The sequence below is a fragment of the Brachyhypopomus gauderio genome, unplaced genomic scaffold, assembly GCF_052324685.1.
Source record: "Brachyhypopomus gauderio isolate BG-103 unplaced genomic scaffold, BGAUD_0.2 sc241, whole genome shotgun sequence".
In the NCBI taxonomy this organism is placed as follows: domain Eukaryota; kingdom Metazoa; phylum Chordata; class Actinopteri; order Gymnotiformes; family Hypopomidae; genus Brachyhypopomus; species Brachyhypopomus gauderio.
This window is the reverse complement of record NW_027507062.1, coordinates 25,912-45,916: the sequence shown is the minus strand read 5'-3', so window position 1 is coordinate 45,916 and position 20,005 is coordinate 25,912. Positions and strand designations below refer to the sequence as shown.

Below are 20,005 nucleotides of genomic sequence, written 5' to 3'. Positions count from 1 at the left end.
AATCAGGTCATAGATGCTACCACACAAAAACATGCCTTCACTCTCCCTTAAATCTCTTCCCTTCATCTCTCCTAGACACATCGGAGTTCATATTCAACACTCGTATGTCTCCTGTAATTCAGAATCCTCCTAGATTATAATCAACTTCATGTACTGTTGAGTGACTTACAGTTGACATACTTGCTTCTTCATCTCATGAATGAACCTTGTACACATTCTGCCCACCATGTTATCGAATCTTTATACAGCCTGTGCATACAAATCAATAAATAATCCCTGAAGACAATTTACCAGTGGTCAATAACCTCTCATAACACTCGTCTGACATTAAGGAACAATCACGTAATGAAAACAAAGGAAAAACCATTTTTGCGTCAGCCAACCCAAACCCGGTGTGCTCCTACTGTGAGGAGCTGTGGAGGTGCCTTACCTCACAAAGGACGTTACGGCACAGAACTGCGGTTCCTCTGTGTTCCCTCGTGGAGACACACGTACGTTCTGGACCAGAAGACAACAGACGCTATGCAAATGCACTCCTCTGCTCCGTGCCCCAGACTGGCACGACGCAGGACTTCCTCTTACCCTCGGCTCCCCGCGCTGCCCCCGGGCCGTCGTCTGGCACGTACTGCCCAAGGGCCACGCCAGCAGGAAAATGCCCCAGATGGGGAATGCAAATGAAGAACAGTCAAAAGAGCATGAAGACGTCCTAAACGTGACCCTTCATGCCAGGTCCGTAGTCCAGTGGCAGGGAGACTAACCTTCTCGTCTGGTTTAATCAGCCTCACTCTCCTGTCCAGCCAGATGGACGGTTTTGGTACCCCATGATCTGATGGTCCTTATCACTGGGCTGGTCAATAATATTGGCACTTGAACTCTGACTCTGTGATTAAGGCTTTGAGCTTTTATTCAAAACGATGGCAGGAAAATGCTTCCTTGACTGTAGGGCTCACGGTCTCAAGGTGACCTTTCATGCCAGTAACATTAATCATCTGCAAATATTCACATGATCTAAGCAAAAGATGAGGTAATTTTGGAAATGTAATGTAAATTGCATTCGATTAGCAAGGTTGTAAAGTGCAGTATTACTAGACAGAAATGTTAGATTAATATTCAGATGAGATTTGCTTTAAAACGATGTAAAGCAAATGATATACTAGCAAACAGTTCAAATTAAATGTCAAATGAAAAGAAATCAGATGATAAAGCTCTAAATATTCTTTATACTATATACATTATGCTTTGTATTTCGTTACCACTACAGTGGCACCACTGCCTCTAAAGAAAAAAGGTTTTGCAAATTCCTGATATTATACTCTTTGAGTTTAAAACAGTATTTCAAAAACAATTTGGAAATTTGAAAAATGTATTTGAGAATGTTCCCCACCCCTGGATCAACCTCCCTCTACTCTTGAGAAGAATGTGTGTGTGTGTGTGTGTGTGTGTGTGTGTGTGTGTGTGTGTGTGTGTGTGTGCGTGTGCACATGCGTGTGTGTGAGACAGACGGACAAGAGACAAAAACACAGATGCAACAGGCTTAACATTTTGCTTTTGATTAAATTTAAGAAGCTGATCTAGTTGTTAATGTAGATGTCAATTCAGAGTAATGCCTCCCACACTAAAGGATCCATATATAGCTATATAGCTACACTCATACCATATAGGAGCACGTTGTGGCCTTACAACTGAAGACAGTATTCCATCTGTTTCTCTGCATACTTTGCTAGCACCCTTTCACCCTAAACTGGGGGGTCAGGACCCCCACAGAACAGGTGTTACTCGGGTTGTGGATCATTCTTAGCGCTGCAGTCACACTGACGTGGTGGTGAGTTAATGTGTGTTGCACTTGTACAAGATCAGACACAGCAGTGTTGCTGTGGTTGCTGTGTACTGTGCTGATGACTGGATATTTCTGGTTGGTGGACTGTTCTCAGTCCAGCAGCAATACTGTTGTCTCCTGTGGGGGTCCTGACCATTAGCAGGGTGAAAGAGGGCTAACTGTAAGGGTTGGCAGCAGCGACCACCAGAGGGAGCCTGCGAGGCAATCAGGCCTAATGAGCCTCACCAGGTGGCCGAGGCTTCACAGAGCCTGGGAAAGCTGACTCACCTTACTGAGTCTATTGTTCAGTGTTCTGACATTCAGACCGGCCGGTAATTCTCGGTAGGAGCCCTGGGGGGATTTTCCCTTGAGCTTCTCTCTCGAGGGAACACGTTTGCTAAAGCTTGGTCTCTCTCTCTACTCGAGTTGTTTGATCTCCCTCGAGTAATCCCTGGTGTTGTCTTATGCAAAAAAATCTAAAGGGAGAAACTTTTGTTTTCTGGTTATGGATCTTTTGGTTGGGAAATTAGTGAGTTCTTAAGTTGATTCTTCCTCAGCATTTGGGAGAGCCAGTTGGGCTCGTAGTGTTGGGTTGTGAAGGTAACGACCCGGGTTCACGTGCCATGCTCAACCGATTAAGTGTTTATTTATTTCTCGCCTCCCGATTGTTTAAGTCCAGCACTTGGGTCCTACTACTAACATTAGCACCATGGTGGCGCTCCCCTTTAGCCTCTACTGCACCACCTAACGGGCCAGGGCCCACGGTACCCTAACCAAGTGTGCAGAGAAGCAGGTGTCCTGCAGCCCGTAATTGATGGCCGATATGGGCCCCTATATGGTGCGTGGAGATCCTAAAATGGACAGTGAGTGTAGCTATAAGGAGACATTCCTAATAAAGTGCTCTGTGAGTTTTAGTTATTTTTAAGTGGAATTATCATGGAGGGCTTGGTTAAGTTTATGCATAACTCATTATAGCCTACTATTGATCATAGTCTACCAAACTAATAGTGGGCACAACAAATTAAGAGCCCAATTTGTTCAGGACGTTGGATAGCTATAGTAAGGCGCTACCACCAAATAGCCTATAAATTATGTGACATTCTTATTAAGTCATACTTCCAACTCAATTATTGTTGATAATGCTCATTATCAACAATAATTATAGACATATTTTTTCAAGCAATATGATTTGGCACTGAAACATGATTCAAAAACTTTTTACAAATTATAGTATATAATTTTACTTTTTACTATTATAGCATTATAGTAACATCTGTGTAAACTTGTATTTGTGCCTATCAAGTGTGATGCTGAATGTATGATTTACAGAAAATAGATCTATTTCATATGAAGCTAAACGTTAACCTCGACTTCTGTAGCACCTTTCACAAACTGAAGGACGGTGTCATGGCACGGCCCACCATATCGGTCCTCCTCGAATGCTCCCGTGGGTGTGTGTGTGTGTGTGTCACACCTCTCTTTTGTGTCACGGCCCTTCATAGTTCAGTGTCACACCTGTCTGTTGTCGTCATCCTTGTTAGCTCACGCGGGAGCGTGGCTCTAGAATCGTGTATTTAATGTGATGAACGATGAGGAGTCAGTGCGATGTGTGTGAACAGGTGTAGTGCAACAATCAGGTCTGTGGTTTCTCAGCTGCTTTAGACGATTCGGCATTGGGACGAGCAAGGCAGCTTCAGACTGCATGACGGGACAGCAGACCCTTATATGTGAAGCCCCTCCACCCACTGCTACGTCAGTGTGAACCTGGAGTACCAGGACTCTTCCAGCTACGGCTAAGGGGTGGAGACATTACTCTCTTCCGTTTTACAGTATTGGTGAAGAATCATTCTTGTCATAAAAAATGTGTTTTCTAGGCTTCTCTAGATTTGATTGACCTGCAGAATGGAATCATCACTGTATTAATCAGTACCAGTGAACCGTCCTACACTGTGACCCGATTCCTGAACCCGGTAATCAAAGCAAACACTGGAAAAAGACTTCAGCAGTGTCTGAAAGTGCAGATAACATGCTGAGGACTGAATTTACTCTCCGCTTTGAAAATAAATACATTTTGGAGATACATCTATCAGACAGGAGTGTAATGAGGAACTCGATCAATATATTTGACAAAGAGAATCTGAACGTACAGGGACTGAACAGGATTCCAGGGAGTAAATTCAACAGGAGCAACATGATCAGCTTCAGGCATCCAACATCACTAATGTAGTTCTCACTCGGGCACATAAAATAAATACATAAAAATAAAGACCTGTATATTTCTCATAACTTTACTCTTTCAGGACTGAAACACTGTCACATGGGCAGTGCAGGAGAGAACTGCCCCAGACACACGCTGGCTGTACAGGATAATACAGCTTAAAACAGTAAAACCAAAACCAAACATCAAACAGTGCACTACAACAGCTGTTGGCAATAAATAATAAATCAGTTAACATGGCTCCCAAATCTTCTGTACACAGGGAAACATTTGCACAATAATTACACCAAATAAATGCATGAAATCTACATCTAGATATCTCAAAAATACACCAGAGGTTGAGGCTGTGCAGACGTTGGTGGGAATGAAAATACACCTCTCTCTCTCTCAGACACACACACACACACACAACTCAGCAACAACACCGAATGAAGTGGTTCACATGCATGAATGCTAAGACACCTCAGACTACGACCGTTACATAAGAACAAGGGAGAGCCTATAGCAGTGGAATGTGTGGCTGCAGTGTGGGTCACTGCAGGAAGGTGGACACCGCTATGAGGAGGACAGCTGAGCTCAGGTACGTCCACCCGCCCGAGGGAGGGACCTCAGTCCTCCAGCGTGCGGAAGGCGTTCTGCATGTCTTCGTGCAGCTGGGCGTAGTCGGCTTTAATCTTGGCCTCGCCGTCCTTCACAGGGTCCTGTGACACGAGGAGAGACAGTTAGGGACAACTAGCAAACCATGACTGAGCCGCAATGGCATCTTCACACAGTGCAGCATGTGTGAAGACACGTGGAGGACAGAACTTCTCATCAAGACAAGGTCCTGCACAGCTGTCCTTCCTAAACTCTGCGCTACAGATCTAGAACCCCAATATGTCAAATTGATGAACACTTGGACACAAAACAACTGACCTGAACTACATTTTCAGCTTTCGATGTCCCTTTAAAGACCACAGCAGTAATGTGAATTCAATACATTCTGGTTAACTCCCCCTAACTGAAACGGTCAACTGCGTACCTTAAACTTCATGGAGCTGATCTTGTACAAAATCTCTCCCATATGCTCACGAATGATCGCCCAGGTGATCTTGTTATCGCTCTGTGCGGTGGTCTCCACCGCGTGGCGGGCCATGTCGTAGAAGGCGATCATGTTTGACAGGATACCCACCGTCTTGTAGAATGGACAAAATCTGGAAATGCGAGATGGAAAGGTCGGGCAATGTCGGGCGTTTGCAGCAGCTCACTGGTTTTCAGGTGGTCTGTTATACACGTATTCTTTAAACGCCAGCTTGGCAATCACACAAACGCCCAAATCTGTGCATGTATTTACCGGTCATAAGGTGTATTTACCGGTCATAAGGTGTATTTACCGGTCATAAGGTGTGTAACCATTCTGCTGCAGAAAATCATCTTTGATCAATTTGGCAACTTCTAGTGTGATCTTATCCGTCTCCGCCAATGACGCCTGGCATAATCAAAAGCAAACAGACCAAACATATTCTCACCGTCCTTACAGATCTCGTGCGAGTGGTTAAAAGGACCGATATTTATGTCAAGAGTAAACGCACCCACAGGAACTCTCACCTTTCCCACAAGCTGTACGATCTCCGCCAGGTCTTCTTCCTCCTGCAGGATCTCCTTGGCTTTTGTGCGCAGAGGCACAAACTCAGGGAAGTGCTTGTCGTAGTACTCGTCCAGCGCCCGGGTGTACTTACTGTAGCTGATCAGCCAGTTCACCGAGGGGAAGTGCTTCCTCTGGGCCAGTTTCTTATCAAGACCCCAGAACACCTGACAGGGGGGAAATGGTGTGAGTGAGGATTAAAAGTGGCATCTTTAGTGTGCAAGCCTGACGCTTGATGAGTTCTTACCTGTACAATACCTAGAGTAGCAGAAGTCACAGGGTCTGAGAAATCTCCACCAGGGGGCGATACACTGCAGAAAAATCCAAAGCCTTTTATTTTTCCAAACATCTAATAATAGAATCTGGATCAGCTCTATTTTAGGGTTGCGTGCTGTGCACTTATTATGGGTCTTTATATAAGCAACAGATCTTTTACATATTCTGCAGTGGTGACAGGAAAAGGAAGGCAAACAGCTCCCCCTTGTGTTCAGTGGCGTTACTCACGCGCCCACTATGCTGACACTGCCTTCCCGCTCAGGGTTACCAAGACACTTCACCCGGCCAGCGCGTTCATAAAACGAGGCCAAACGAGCACCCAGGTAGGCAGGGTAACCACTATCTATTAACACAAACACACACACACACGGTGAAACTGAGGTTTCTAGCCTTCTTTTGTAATTACAAAATCTGGATTTTGATGTTTACCAGCAGGCATCTCAGCCAGACGACCAGATATCTCCCTCAAAGCTTCTGCCCATCGGGAGGTGGAATCGGCCATCATGCTCACGTTGTAGCCCATGTCTCTGAAGTACTCAGACAAAGTGATTCCTATTGGGGGAAACGTGTTCCACATAAGACATGAAAGACATGATATGCAAACCCAAGAATTAAATTAATTGCGGTGCTGGTTATGACTTGCAGAAAATCTCTACAGGAATGTGCTGCGTGTAAGACTCTCACCTGTATAAATGGAGGCCTCCCTAGCTGCCACAGGCATGTTGGAGGTGTTGGCCACCAGAGCCGTTCTCTTCATGATGCTCTCCACCTTACCGCCCACCTCCATGGTCAGCTATTGGACAAGAGAACAGTCAATCATCTCAAAGGACCAATCAGGCCAGTGCCACCTCGAGAACTTCAAAGCCAGGGTTGCGGTGGCCTCTCGCACCTCGGGGAAATCACGCAGCACTTCCGACATCTCGTTACCGCGCTCTCCACAGCCCACGTAGATGATGACGTCACTGTTGGAGTATTTGGACAAGGACTGAGAGATGACGGTTTTGCCACATCCAAAAGCGCCGGGGATGGCGGTGGTGCCGCCCTGCACACACCTGAGGACACGGGACCACAGATACCACACACCATCAGAATACACACATTACACCAAAACATAAACACGGATGCAGACAAACACTGACTGACCACTTTATTAGGCACACGTGTATTTACAGGGGACACGTGTTCGCTTCCCTGTCTAGAAATTGTGTGACCCCAGAGTGCAGCTTCAAATCAGGTGAGCAAGTTCTCCATGTACAAGTTTCAGTGTGAACGCGCAACAGACCGAGAAAACCGAGTGATCTGAGCGATTTCAAACGAGAATCACTGGTGATAGATTAGCTGGGGTCAGAATTAAAAAAACTGCCAAGCTTGTGGGGTTTTTCTCACGCAGTGGGATTGAAGGGACACTGAAAACGGTGGGACAGGGGGACCCTGTGGACGTAAAAAAAAAGACCCCAGAGGAGGTCGCAGAGAATCGTCCTGATAAACAGGCGGCGCACAGTGGAGAAACTTGCAGCCAAACACAACGCTGACACCCAGATGGACACGTGCAAACCTGTCGGTTATACCCCACGCACAGATGGGGAAAGAGGCGAGACTCCAGGGGCAAAAGGGCTGAATCGCTGAGCAGTGGAAAAACATTGCTTGGTTAGACCGATCCTGGTTTCTGTTGGGCCGTACAAGCAGCATGAATGAATGAGCCCGTCAGACACCAACAGTCCAGGCGGGTGGAGGTGGGGTAACCGTGTGGGGATCACCTAAGCATTGTGGGTGAGCACGCTCATCCTTTCATGGAAGCCGTTTACCACTCTAAGGCAGAAGACATTTCTGGCAGGACAAAGCGCCACACTACGTGGGTCGCAGAGTTGTGGATGGTTCAAAGAACACGACAGGGATTTCTCCTTGCTTCATAGTTCACAGATCTTAATCCTGTAGAGCAGACCTGGGTTCTGTAGGGCCCGCGGGCCACATCCGGCCCTCTATGTCCGACCAACCCTCGCAAGGTTGTTGATAAATTAGAAGTCAAGTAAATGTATAACTTCAACGCTTATTAACAATGTGATAGGTGCACAAAATATTGCTTTTATTTTGAAGGCCTGTGTTGTATTTATTTCGGGTCTGTCCAGTCATTGCACTTATGCACCTTCACTCGAATGCGTCAGTGAATCAGGCAGCTCATAGCCCTTAAATATGCCAGGCAATGTTTAAAAAAGAAAGACTGATGTTGAATGCAGAGATTTTAACAAGGCTTGGATTTCTAAATATGTATTTACGAAAGTCACTGGCAAAGCTATGTACTTAGTTTGTGGAGAACAGATGTTTTAGGGTTTATATATATATATATATATATATATATATATATATATATATATATATATATATATATATATATATATATATATATATATATATATATATAAACAGGACATTGCTAGTTCATGAAACAAAAATCATGGTCATTGTCCAAGGTATGCAGAACTGACCAAACCAGGACTGACTGCCTACAAGTTCAACTGCACCATCATCTACAGACCATCAAACAGGAATCTCAGCACACAGGATGCATCCAAGTGTCAGGTAGCCACTCACGGGAACAGGGCGTCCAGCACTCTCTGACCAGTCAGGAGCGGGTAGTTGGCTGGCAGCTTCTCGGTAACCGGACGGACCTGACGAACAGGCCACACCTGCACCATGGTGAACTTCTCCTTCACCCCCTCAAACTCCAGCTCCAGGACCACGTCCTATCACACACACACACACACACACATAAATGTACATACAGCGCAACATCAGCTTCTGCCAGGTTATTAACGGCTCAGATCAACTAGCGAGAGCTCACCGAGACGTCGTAGCTGCCAGGTGGGGCCAGATAGGTGACAGTGCCTCGGTTTTTGGGAGGGAGCATGATTTTGTGCTTAATTAGAGAGTTCTCAGAAACCATCCCATAGATGTCGCCCCCGGTGATGTGACTGCCAACCTGAGAGGAAAGAGAAGGACTCAAAATGTGTAACCAAACCATAGACATCTGACAAGCAGAAATGCTGTGATCTTTCTGGGTGTGCATTCTGTGAGAAGGAAATCAAAGTCACAGTGTGCTAAATGTGTCAGTGCTGAAATATAACACAATCTGATCATATGCATATTATGCAGATTTTCATACATTTGTGGTATTATATAATTTTTTTCTACTGTGTGATTTAGATCCTTTATAATCTGACCTATAATCAATTATACATATTTCATTTACCCACACAGATTAGCTCTCAAGATCTCCCGAGTCTTGGACATCAACAAACAGAAGCACTATGGCATATCATATTTGCTAATAAACCTATTATTTGCTATTAAAGCTTATTATTTGCTAGAAATGTTGTTTCTGTTCATTTGTATTGAAAATCACTCGAGTGAAGTGCGACCCTTCGATGCACGAGGACGCACCCGCAGGCCCTTGACGGGAGAGAACTCCCATTTGAGGTGATGGCTGAGGGCACTGATGTTGACTCCTCGGGGGATGTAGATGCTCTTGGTCAGGTCGTTGATGTCTTTGAGTGGACGCTGGATGCCGTCAAAAATAGAACCCATGATCCCTGGTCCCAGTTCCACAGAGAGGGGCTTCCCAGTGCGCAGGACTGGATCGCCAACACACACACCAGCTGAGCAGCGCTCAGGAACATTAATCACAGCAGGACGCCTGAGGCAGTGAACTCGGGGGGGGGGGGGGGGGGGGGGCTGAGAACATCCACGGATCACTTGGCTGGTACCAAATGGCCTTAACTGCACACCCTACATCCATTTTGTTTCCTTAATCTGCTTTTTTTTTTTGCTTAAGAAGCACTTTCTACACATAAAATATATGTAAAATGTTAAATATTTAAATATATTTAAATATATGTAAATAAAATGCAGAATTATTACTTTTATTACTACTCTATTATTATCATTAATATTTCATATGATGCAGCATGTCCAGTACCATCTCCTGTTTCACACACCGCGGAGAGGTGCAGCTGATGCATTGTGGGTAAAGGATACAAGTCTCCTCGTACACCTGAATGGTGGCCATGTCTCCCTCCAGACGGATGATCTCCCCCACCAGCTCGCTGTGGCCCACACGCACCAGCTCATACATGGCGGCCCCAGCCATGCTGGACGCCGTCACCACTGCAGGACACACCCACACATGGGAACAAGATGCCTGCGTGACTTCAAAAGGTCCTCAGCATTTGCATGCTATCAATAAGAGTGAAAGATGAGGCGGTTCTCTCTCTCCGCACTACTGACCAGGGCCAGATACGCCGTGCACGTATCCAAACTGTCCCTCCCGCTCCTCATCTCGAATCTTGGGCAGTTTGGAGAAGTCCATGTCTAGAGTGTGCGACTAAAATGAGACAGCAGTATCAAACATCATTCATGAGAAATACAGCTAATTCAGTTGTGGCTGCTGATTCAGTACAGCTGTTGTATTTATTTTGTGCAAAAACTGTACACCTCTTAATCAGAATCAAATGCCACATTAAACCTGTTTGTATTAACAGCATTAGAATAAGGGTGTCATCAGTGAGATTTTATGAAATTTTAAAGTATGTATTAGTCTACAGTCATGAAGGAATAGCATCTGATAATACTCAATATTTGTTATGAAACTTCTATATATAACATTTTATTTTCAAAATAACCAAACTGACTCCATTCTGGAATTCTACTCTTCATTTAATTATGTATTGTTATTTAGCATTTATTTTACAAAGATTTATGCAATTTGCATCATACATTGTAGCTTCAGCACCTCAAAATGACACAGCAGTTTTGAGGAGGAGTTCCTAACTGCACTAGGAAACATTACAACTCCTGGCCATGAAGTAAGTCTCACACACACTGGAGTATACCTTAGGAGTCTGTGTGGAGGCAAATCACTGAGAGAAACTTGCACTTAATCATTTGACTGGCAGAAACTGGGACAAAGATGTTTATTAAAGAATAACTATTGCCTTTACATCTTCACAACTGCATTTTTGTTTATAAGGATAGAATACAAGGTATAAACTAAATAAGACACAAAAAGAAAATGAAACAAATCTAAGAATCAAACCTCAATCTACTACTTATTAACAAACGGGGAAAGTAAAAGAATCTTAAAACAACCAATATCCCAAATAAAAAGGAACAAGTTTAACTCGTGATCAAACATCACATGACTCAGCCCTTTCTACACTGGTGTTTCACTGAATGTGCAATGGTGTGCGTATTTGACACCCGGAAATTACCCACTGATATAACAGTCACTGTAGTGACAAAAACTATATTTGAGAAATGTAATTCCCATGGAGCCTAGATTCACTTTGCCCTGACCTCCATCTCCAAGAGCAGAGATGTCACATTGTTCTGTATTTACATGACCATGATCCTGCTCAATTGTGCACTTTTATAACATCACTAAATACTAAACATACAGGATATTGAACATCATCTACACGGTACCACCTGCAAATACATTCAGAACATTTCAGAATTTGAGCATCCTATTTTATGTTGTTTTAACAAGAATGGTGACACTTCGTGTCTATACTGATAACTAGCGCAAGAGAAACTATAAATAAACTGCATTTGGCAAAGAAGCGAGTGCAATAGTGTAAAAGAATAACGTGGACCGTTATCGTGCAAGACTACGGGGGCTGGAAACATTAGAGGAAATTAACATCTTATTAACGTAGCTGAGCTAGCAAGATGACAAACATCCATAACCTGACACCCCCCCCCCCCCACACACACACACACGCCGTGTCCTGATATCGCAAAAGAAGACGTGATATTAACGATCAGAATTAATGTTGTGAAAATAATAAAAATATAAATACGTTACATTTAACGCTCTATAATTACCGCCTCTCTCGTGCCCAAGGTCGATTTACAGTACAAATCACAACAGATATGTAATATCACACACACACACACACACCAATAATACATCAAGCGGAGAAAACGTCAAAGAACACAAATAAATAAATAAACATGTTGACTAGCTAACCTCGCTACCCAGTAATCAATTAGCCAGCTAGCTAGCGAGCTACCGTGTCTGAATTTACAATGAAAACAAACGTTACTGGACCACAACAGAACCGTTGAGATGAAAACAATGAATTTAACGGTCGTAAAACGAATAATTATGAATGACCTGAAATGATGAGACGACCGCTAAGCTCCAGATATTCTTCCCAAATGAAGTGATAAAGCGAACAGGAAGGATCAGCTGACTTTACTCACTCGATGCGAATAGTGTAGGACATTATGGGGGAAACGCCCACAGTGCCACCTGCTGGACGCCAGTAAAACCACGTTGGTAATACTAGAGGACTCCACGGCCCTGGACTACTGACCATCAAGAAGGATTCTTAGTACTCTTAAGAATTACATAGATACACATGTATATAAATACACACAAATGTGATAATTATTTATCATTCCCATCACTTCCTTGCTTATGTATCTCTCTAATTATAGTTGACATATATTATTATATTATATGTCAGTGGCGTGCACAGACATTTTGGGGGGCAAGTGCTCGGGGGGGGGGGGGGGGTGAAGGGCACTTTTTAGCGCACGTGGAACACTTCATTATAAAAAAAATTACAAGCACATGTTGAATGAACATGTTGAATTTGACATTTTATTTGTAACATTCTCTAAATGTGAGTTTTCAATGGAGAAAAGTCACGCAGCGAACTGATAAAATTTAAAATTCATATCCAATATTAACTATACACAGTCATGTCATTCAGTTAACTTCTGTTTACCCTCCACTGTCTGCAGGCCTTGTTGCATATATTTTGCAATTAGTAAATCAATATAGGCCTACAATTAAGACAGTAAAAAGACCAAAAAGTACGAGAAGGAGTTATAGGCTACTGAGTGTTGTCATTACATGAATGCAGATGGGCATTTTTCACAGGTAATGGGGAACTTCCCGTTTCTTCTTTCACAAATGAATGTGTTAATTTATGTTGCCTATCAAAACCTATACAACAGAAGACGTTCAGCTTAACACATAGATTTGCAAACTCTACCTTAATTATTTGTATGTGGTCGTCCTCACGTTATCTATCATTGATTTGGGTAGAGCGACTAGTTTATCAGGTGATCAGTCGGCTAAAAATGCTTAGTAGTTTGGTGCTGTATGAGACATTTTACTGCACAACAAAATGATTTTACGTTGGGCTTAGAGGGCAAATGGTACGATTTGACTTGATGTGTATGTAACCTGACTGGTGGGGCACGGGAGAAGAAATCTATCTGTGACCGTGTGTGTTGTGCTGAAGACGCTTCCTTCCACTCGCTGAACTGAACTGCTGCTGCAGCGCATCTGGTGTTAAAGCAAGAGAGAGGTCGGGTGTGTGTGAGGTGGTGGCTCATTTCAGGGCATTGTTTTTAATCGCTCAGGTTTTCTAAAGATCATTTCAAACCGACCTCAGTAAATACTTTTTACTTTATAAAAATATATTTATTACCTCACTTTATAAATATTTATTGTTGATTTTCTAAAGTATGTTAACAAACCTAATAACCCAAATTAACGCTAAAACAATCCTCGATAACTGTACATTAAAAAAGCCTAATATGAAACACTATGTCATAACCTCGTACACACTACCTGTTATCTCGTACTGTTTTGGTGTACTGAATAGGAGGGAAGTGTGGCATTTCGAATGGAGCAAAGGTCTTTATAAAGGTAGCCTACAAAGGAAAGTATTACTGTGACATACATTTTGCATTCCTTGGTGAGTGCAGTGAGGATACGTATATTTATTCAATTATGATTTGTAATTTGTATAAAAGTATGTATAAAATGTATGAATGTATTTTCATTCTAGCTACCTTATACTTAGTCTGATTGTGTGATTTGTGTTTGACTTGTGTGTTCGTCTGTATAAATTGATTCTGTGTAATTTGTGTGTTAACGGGCCGCCCAATGGAGGACGGGTTCCCTTTTGAGTCTTGGTCCTCCCGAGGTTTTTTCCTATTCCCCACCATCATAGGGAGTTTTTCCTTGCCACTGTCGCCTTTGGCTTGCTCATTAGGGATTTGGACCCATAGTATTGTTAACCTTGTAAATCCTGTAAAGCGCTTTGTGACAACATGTGTTGTGAAAAGCGTTATGCAAATAAATTTTGATTTGATTTGATTTAATACATCGCAATGTATTACATCGTAGCAATACATCGTGCAATACATCGTAGCTCTTAATCTGTAATTTGTGTATATTTAAGATTTTCTATACCATAAAAAAAAATCTATTTTCTATTGCACCAAGAGGGGGAGGGGGTTGTAATCCAATTTCGTTGCGCAATGTACAAGTACACTGTGTAATGACAATAAAGGTTCAATTCATTTCATTTCATTTTATTAACGTAATCAAAGCAAAGTCTGCTGCCACTTAATGTGAACATCACACCATTTTCAACTATAAGGACTTTTATTCTCTTAGCAGCTTCCCAAATGCCACTTCCGGTACTTCCGGAACGTCTTCCCGTTGCTCGCTGTGGCTGGTTCACGGTAACACGACCTGAGCGAGTTGACAGAAGCGCCCAGAGCGGCAGCAGCGGCAGTGGCAGTAGCGGGGCTGGGGAACTGCTAGCTAGTTCGTTAGCAACATACATGTGGTGGCCACAGCGCGGAGCGGATCACGGGCCGAAGTTAGCACGAGTTCTCCGTCTGGACCGAGCCGTTGTGTCGACGTCCGCGCCTTGAACCACCGACGAGTTCCGTCCAACATGAAAGGGTGAGTGTGTCTGGATCCGCCCTCCCCGTCCTGGCCGCCGCGGCCGACGTCGATCCGTCCTCCCCGCTCTTCTCCCGGAGGGGAGGGGGGAGTCGGCTCCGCCGTTACCCGCCTAGCTGCCTCCGCGCGGCAAGAGCGAAGTGTTCACACCCGCTCGGCCCGTTTTAAACACGTCTCGACCCGCGGGCGGTCCGGTGTCGGCCCATCAGACGCGCGGCTGCGTGTTTGTAACCGGGCCCGGTACACCCGAACCACCCGGGCCACCGCGGCTCGTCGCGCTCCCCGCTGGCTGGCCCGAGTCGGAAAGTGTCGAGTCAGACCAAGAGGCTAGTTAGCTTAGCACGCTAACTAGCTTAGCACGGTTAGTCTGCTAGTCGAGCACCGCGCCTGAGGGGTTTTATTTTGTTTATTTTGTTATTTTTTCTCAGTTATACGATAAATAAATGTCCGTTTCTACTTTCTTTGTACCTCTGTGTACTTTTAAATATCGTATTTTCCGGATATTCATCCGCCTCTCAAACGCGTTGATATGAAGAAGAATGTGGGTTAGCGTCACCATGTCAACGGCTAAGGCGCTAGCTAGCGTGGGCTAGCCGGCTACGAGCTCCTGGGTGTCCGGGCGTTTAGGGGGCTCAGCTCGGTCCTCCACGGCTAGTTAGTGTGTGTTGGGCCGGTACATTTGCGGATAACGTTACTTTGGTCAGGCAGACCGTCGTGAAGTCGTTGTTGGTTGTGTTCAGGCTGGTGTTTGCTCCACTCAGTGTGTTCACCTAGATGACATTACTGCTAGCTGCTCACTTAAACGCCTTTAGCCGAAGTTGGCTGTGAGTTATCAGGTGTAGTACACTTCAGTAGTGGCTGTCTGAGTTATCAGGTGTAGTACACTTCAGTAGTGGCTGTCTGAGTTATCAGGTGTAGTACACTTCAGTAGTGGCTGTCTGAGTTATCAGGTGTAGTACCAGTAGTGGCTGTCTGAGGGAAATCTGGCTTTAAGAAGGTTGGAAATCTCATTTTGTCCCCGATGTTTGGTGTTTTTCTAGCATCTTGGTGGGTGGGTTTTGTGTAAATCCTCACCTGGTCGTACTGTCAAGTCAGTGTATCAATACGAGATGGAAACTGGTCTAGGATTACTGGATTGTGGAAGGGTTTCTGAACTCAGACACTGGTTTTCAGCTCTTAATGCGAGCTTTGTAAATGCGACCCGAGTGCTGACCTGTTGAGGAGTGTAGTATCTATGCTGTAGTACACTGCCTTTTTCATGCCCAGTACATTCAGGACAGGTAGTACAGTTAAGTTACTCCTGGTTCTGTCCAGTTTTAAAGGCTGAAAGGTGAAGCCAAAAAAATCTGTGGAAGATTAGTTTACTCCTGAACAGATATACCAGCGTACTTGCTAAACTGTACTGGTCGTGTACTGGCAGGAGAAGTGCGACCTAAAAAACATGACACGCAGCTGTTAGATGGTTGTGGAAGTTTAGCATGCAAGCACCCTATAAATACCTCCATACTTCCACCACTGGGGTCAATTGGAAGCAGCTCAAACTTCTGGTAAACACTTGAACCTGGTAGTCATAAAGGCATGTTCAGGCTAGTTACATTACATATAGCTGGCGAATTGCTTCTAATTTGACAGCTTTGAACTATGATTAAATTATATTTAACCAAATGTGTGTAGTCAAAGGAAGGTTGTTTGAGTGTTGGTGACGGAGATGGCAGGTTGTTGCTCACATGAACAGGCCTGCAAAGCCTATTTACCCTTTATCAGCAAATTCATTTGTACAGGTTAGCTAACACAAAGAAACAAAGCTGTTTAAGCTAATTGTTGATGACATTAAAGCAAAAATAAAAAAAGAAAAAGGTGTGACAGTCTATAAAAAGTTTCTTTAGTTTAACATGTGGCCCACATTTAAGACCCGCATCCAATGTACAAAACAATATATAAACTCTATTTTAAATCAATGAGCCAGTTGTTCTATTGTTGTTGTTTTTGTTGAGGAAGAAACTTCTGCTTTTTCATTCTTAGTTTGTTTTTTGGTTTCCAGTGCACAACCAGTTGACCATATTGCTTTTGTTCCAGTAGCCGGATCGAGCTGGGGGACGTTACCCCCCACAACATTAAACAGCTCAAACGTCTAAACCAAGTCATCTTCCCCGTCAGTTACAATGACAAGTTCTACAAAGATGTACTAGAAGTAGGGGAGCTTGCTAAGCTAGGTAAGTAACTGAGTAAACACACACACTAAAAGTGTTTTGGCATAGGGTTAGATTGAGGTTTATTTCTTCACTCTTGGATTGCAGCGTACTTCAATGACATCGCCGTTGGAGCAGTATGCTGTAGGGTGGACCATTCTCAGAACCAGAAGAGATTGTACATCATGACACTCGGCTGTCTAGCACCCTACCGCAGACTGGGCATAGGTGAGGCGTCCTTGAACACAGTCAGACCAAACCTAAAAAGCCTGACCTATACTACTATATCCAAACTATAAATGGAGTCATCTGATGTTGGATTCCTGCAGTGAGTGCACACTGGCAGTTTGCTTGTTGACTATAATCTGTCTTTTGAACGAAGCACATTTTCTTATTTGTTCTACTCAAGTTTAAATATAATATTGTTACATTTGAAAGGGGTAAAAAGACAAAGGGAAAATATGCTGCTAAAAGTTTGTTAAATCATTTTAAGTCTTTGGTTTAAAAAAAATGAGATGGAAGTTAATTTATTGCTCTGATTTAAGGAACAAAGATGCTGAACCACGTGTTGAACATTTGTGAGAAGGATGGCACTTTCGACAACATTTACCTGTAAGTTGTCAAGCGAAAATGTCTTAATGTCTTTGCTGAAACTACAACCGTGACAACCTTCCGTATCCAACAATAACACGTTGGCCAGCTTATGCAAAGTAGTACAGGAGGTTAGTTATATGCTGATAACTGAAACGTGAGTGACACACTATATCTTCTTCTAAATTGAGCAATTAATAATCTATTAAATCCCTGCCTTCCCTCCTCTTCCTCCAGTCATGTGCAGATCAGCAACGAGTCTGCAATTGACTTCTACCAGAAGTTTGGCTTTGAGATCATTGAAACAAAAAAGAACTATTACAAGAGGATAGAGCCAGCAGACGCCCACGTCCTCCAGAAGAGCCTGCGTAACCCATGTGCACCCCCAGCAGGAGAGCTGCACAAGGCTGAGTAGCCACAGAAGCGCACTAGAGCAATTCGTCCCGGTCCGCACGCCTAGAATGGAACTGTGACAGATGCCCCAGGGTCTATAGATACACCACTTTTTTTCAGAGGGCAATTTAAAGAGAAAAATGAGACCATAAAAATTGCTGCATTTTATTTTGCAAAAAAATATAAAACAAAAAAAAACTAAACAAACAAAAACAAAGTCCCCATCGGTTTTGCATTTTCTTTTCTTTTTTTCCCATTTAGATTTGAAATTAAACGCGAGTTTCTTTTCTTTTCAGGCAGAATACATACATGCTCCAAAAAGCTGCTTACTTGTACTCACCACAGTAGACATGGTGACGGTTATGTAAGCATACTGTTTGCATTTTGGTTAAAATTGTTAAAGGCAAGGGGGCATGACTTTTGTTGTTTGGACAAGACAAACTAAAAAGAGGGGGAAATTCTTTTAAATAGAACATTTTCTGACGTGAGATGGTCCTAGCTTGCAGCCTTGGGGTCATGCTGTGGATCGTCTTGGTGACATTTGGAACTTGGTCACCTCATCACCTAAGCCCAAGGACACGTGGAGAAGGACACCAGCCTCCTGGTGGTTGAGGCATGTTTCATTTTCCAGGCAGTACGCAGTGGAGGAGTACTACATACAGATGATGTCAGTCTTCTCCCAGCCTACTGAACCTGGAGGGCAGTAGGATCGCATAGCTCCCTCAACAAAAGGCAACATGGTAAAACTGTTTCAGAGTGTGAGAGATTGGGGAAATTCACTCCGCTCTCATATCTGAATGTCTTTGTTTCTCTGCCCATTATTTAATACCCCCTTCCCCCACCACCACCATCACTGCTGATTGTTTCATGGCTTTTCCTGGGGTGCTGGTGATTGGAAAAAGAGTTGTGAATATCAGTTCCGCAGAACAGATTTGCTGTGTTGGTGGTTACCCCATAAGCTGGGACCCTGTTTCCACACGTCCCAACGTAGACACGTGCTTTGCCACAAGCTCACATTCCATAAACAATCATTTCAATAGGCTTCATTAACTAAATAAGTAATATTTGAATGTACACATCCTTTTCCATTCTTGTGGTTGAATTGCTTTAAAATGTGGCAAAATATGCACTTAAAAGAAATTTTTTGCAGTACGCAGTTAATAGACAATTCCAGTGTCTTCAAATACTGCAGAGTATATCCATCTTCTTTCCATTTTGGAACATTACCACAAAATATGTTTAATAGCTAGATAGGATGTTATTGGCTGTGTTTCATTTATTCCTTTTGAATTGCTTTTGAGACCTATTTTTAGAGCAGATTAACTGCTGAGACAGGTAAACGTGACATCAGCCTAAAATGTAATATTTTTTTCTCTGAAACAAAGCCTATTGATGTGAATTTATGCTGAATGTAAGCCTTGGTGATGTTGATGGTTCATTTTTGGACCCTGAACACAGGTTCATCTGGTACAAAGTACTAGCATTGGCCTCACATTCTGGGAGAAATAATTCCTCCAAAGGTTGTAATCAGTTTTCTTGATAATGAATTCAGCCTGAATTTTTGTCCCTCAGACCTTTCACAGTTGGAAACGGTGCGATGTGAAGCAGGTTGTGGTTCATATATTGCCTGGGTGCAGATTTTGAGCATAGCGGTGTCCTCTTTTGAACACTGCCAGCTAAAAATCTTCTTCCAGTGTATCGCTATCATTTCAGTGATGTTCACTGACAACCATCCATTTCCTATTTGCATTGTGGGATAGCCTAAGTTTTTATTTGTAGGTTCCTTATAGGGAACTGGGAAGACCAGACCCCCAGGAGAAGCCATGACACTGCATGCCCGGTGGCACACGCCCTCTCCATTGTAGTACAAGCATGTTTTCTTTCTTTCTTTGAAGAGTTTTGTCTTTTCTGGAGCTCTATATTGTAAAACTTTTAAACCTCTAAATAAAAAAATTACTATTTGCATTATTTGTGAGAACATACTGTTAACATTTAAAGCAAACAAAAAAATTGAGGCTGGGTGCTGTCGTCCTCAACCTGTAACCAAATATCGTTATTTGCCATGAATTCCTCCAACTTTTATATCTCCAAAGGAGGTGTGCGGGGGTGGGAATGAGAGTGTAAA

At 43.4% G+C, this 20,005-nt stretch overlaps 2 protein-coding genes across 3 annotated transcripts; one reads left to right on the top strand and one right to left on the bottom strand.

The window, feature by feature from the left end:
* Positions 1–4,090: 4,090 nt before the first annotated feature.
* Positions 4,091–12,241, bottom strand: atp6v1ab (ATPase H+ transporting V1 subunit Ab). The gene is made up of 15 exons (XM_076995742.1): positions 12,107–12,241; positions 10,216–10,312; positions 9,967–10,095; positions 9,373–9,587; positions 8,774–8,911; positions 8,524–8,675; positions 6,824–6,986; positions 6,619–6,727; positions 6,364–6,486; positions 6,163–6,277; positions 5,906–5,969; positions 5,622–5,825; positions 5,408–5,502; positions 5,056–5,227; positions 4,091–4,735 (listed from the first exon to the last, which is right to left on the bottom strand). The coding sequence occupies exons 2-15, from the start codon at positions 10,295–10,297 to the stop codon at positions 4,643–4,645; spliced, it is 1,854 nt and encodes a 617-aa protein (XP_076851857.1). The 5' UTR covers positions 10,298–10,312; positions 12,107–12,241; the 3' UTR covers positions 4,091–4,642.
* A 2,216-nt stretch (positions 12,242–14,457) lies between these two features.
* naa50 (N-alpha-acetyltransferase 50, NatE catalytic subunit) lies at positions 14,458–19,845 on the top strand. 2 transcript variants are annotated; one of them, XM_076995741.1, is made up of 5 exons: positions 14,458–14,707; positions 16,787–16,920; positions 17,005–17,124; positions 17,442–17,508; positions 17,725–19,845. In XM_076995741.1, the coding sequence occupies exons 1-5, from the start codon at positions 14,700–14,702 to the stop codon at positions 17,900–17,902; spliced, it is 507 nt and encodes a 168-aa protein (XP_076851856.1). In that variant the 5' UTR covers positions 14,458–14,699; the 3' UTR covers positions 17,903–19,845. The 2 variants fall into 2 exon arrangements, with proteins under 2 accessions (XP_076851856.1, XP_076851855.1); XM_076995740.1 differs by having other exon boundaries at positions 14,459–14,707; positions 16,784–16,920.
* Positions 19,846–20,005: the final 160 nt, after the last annotated feature.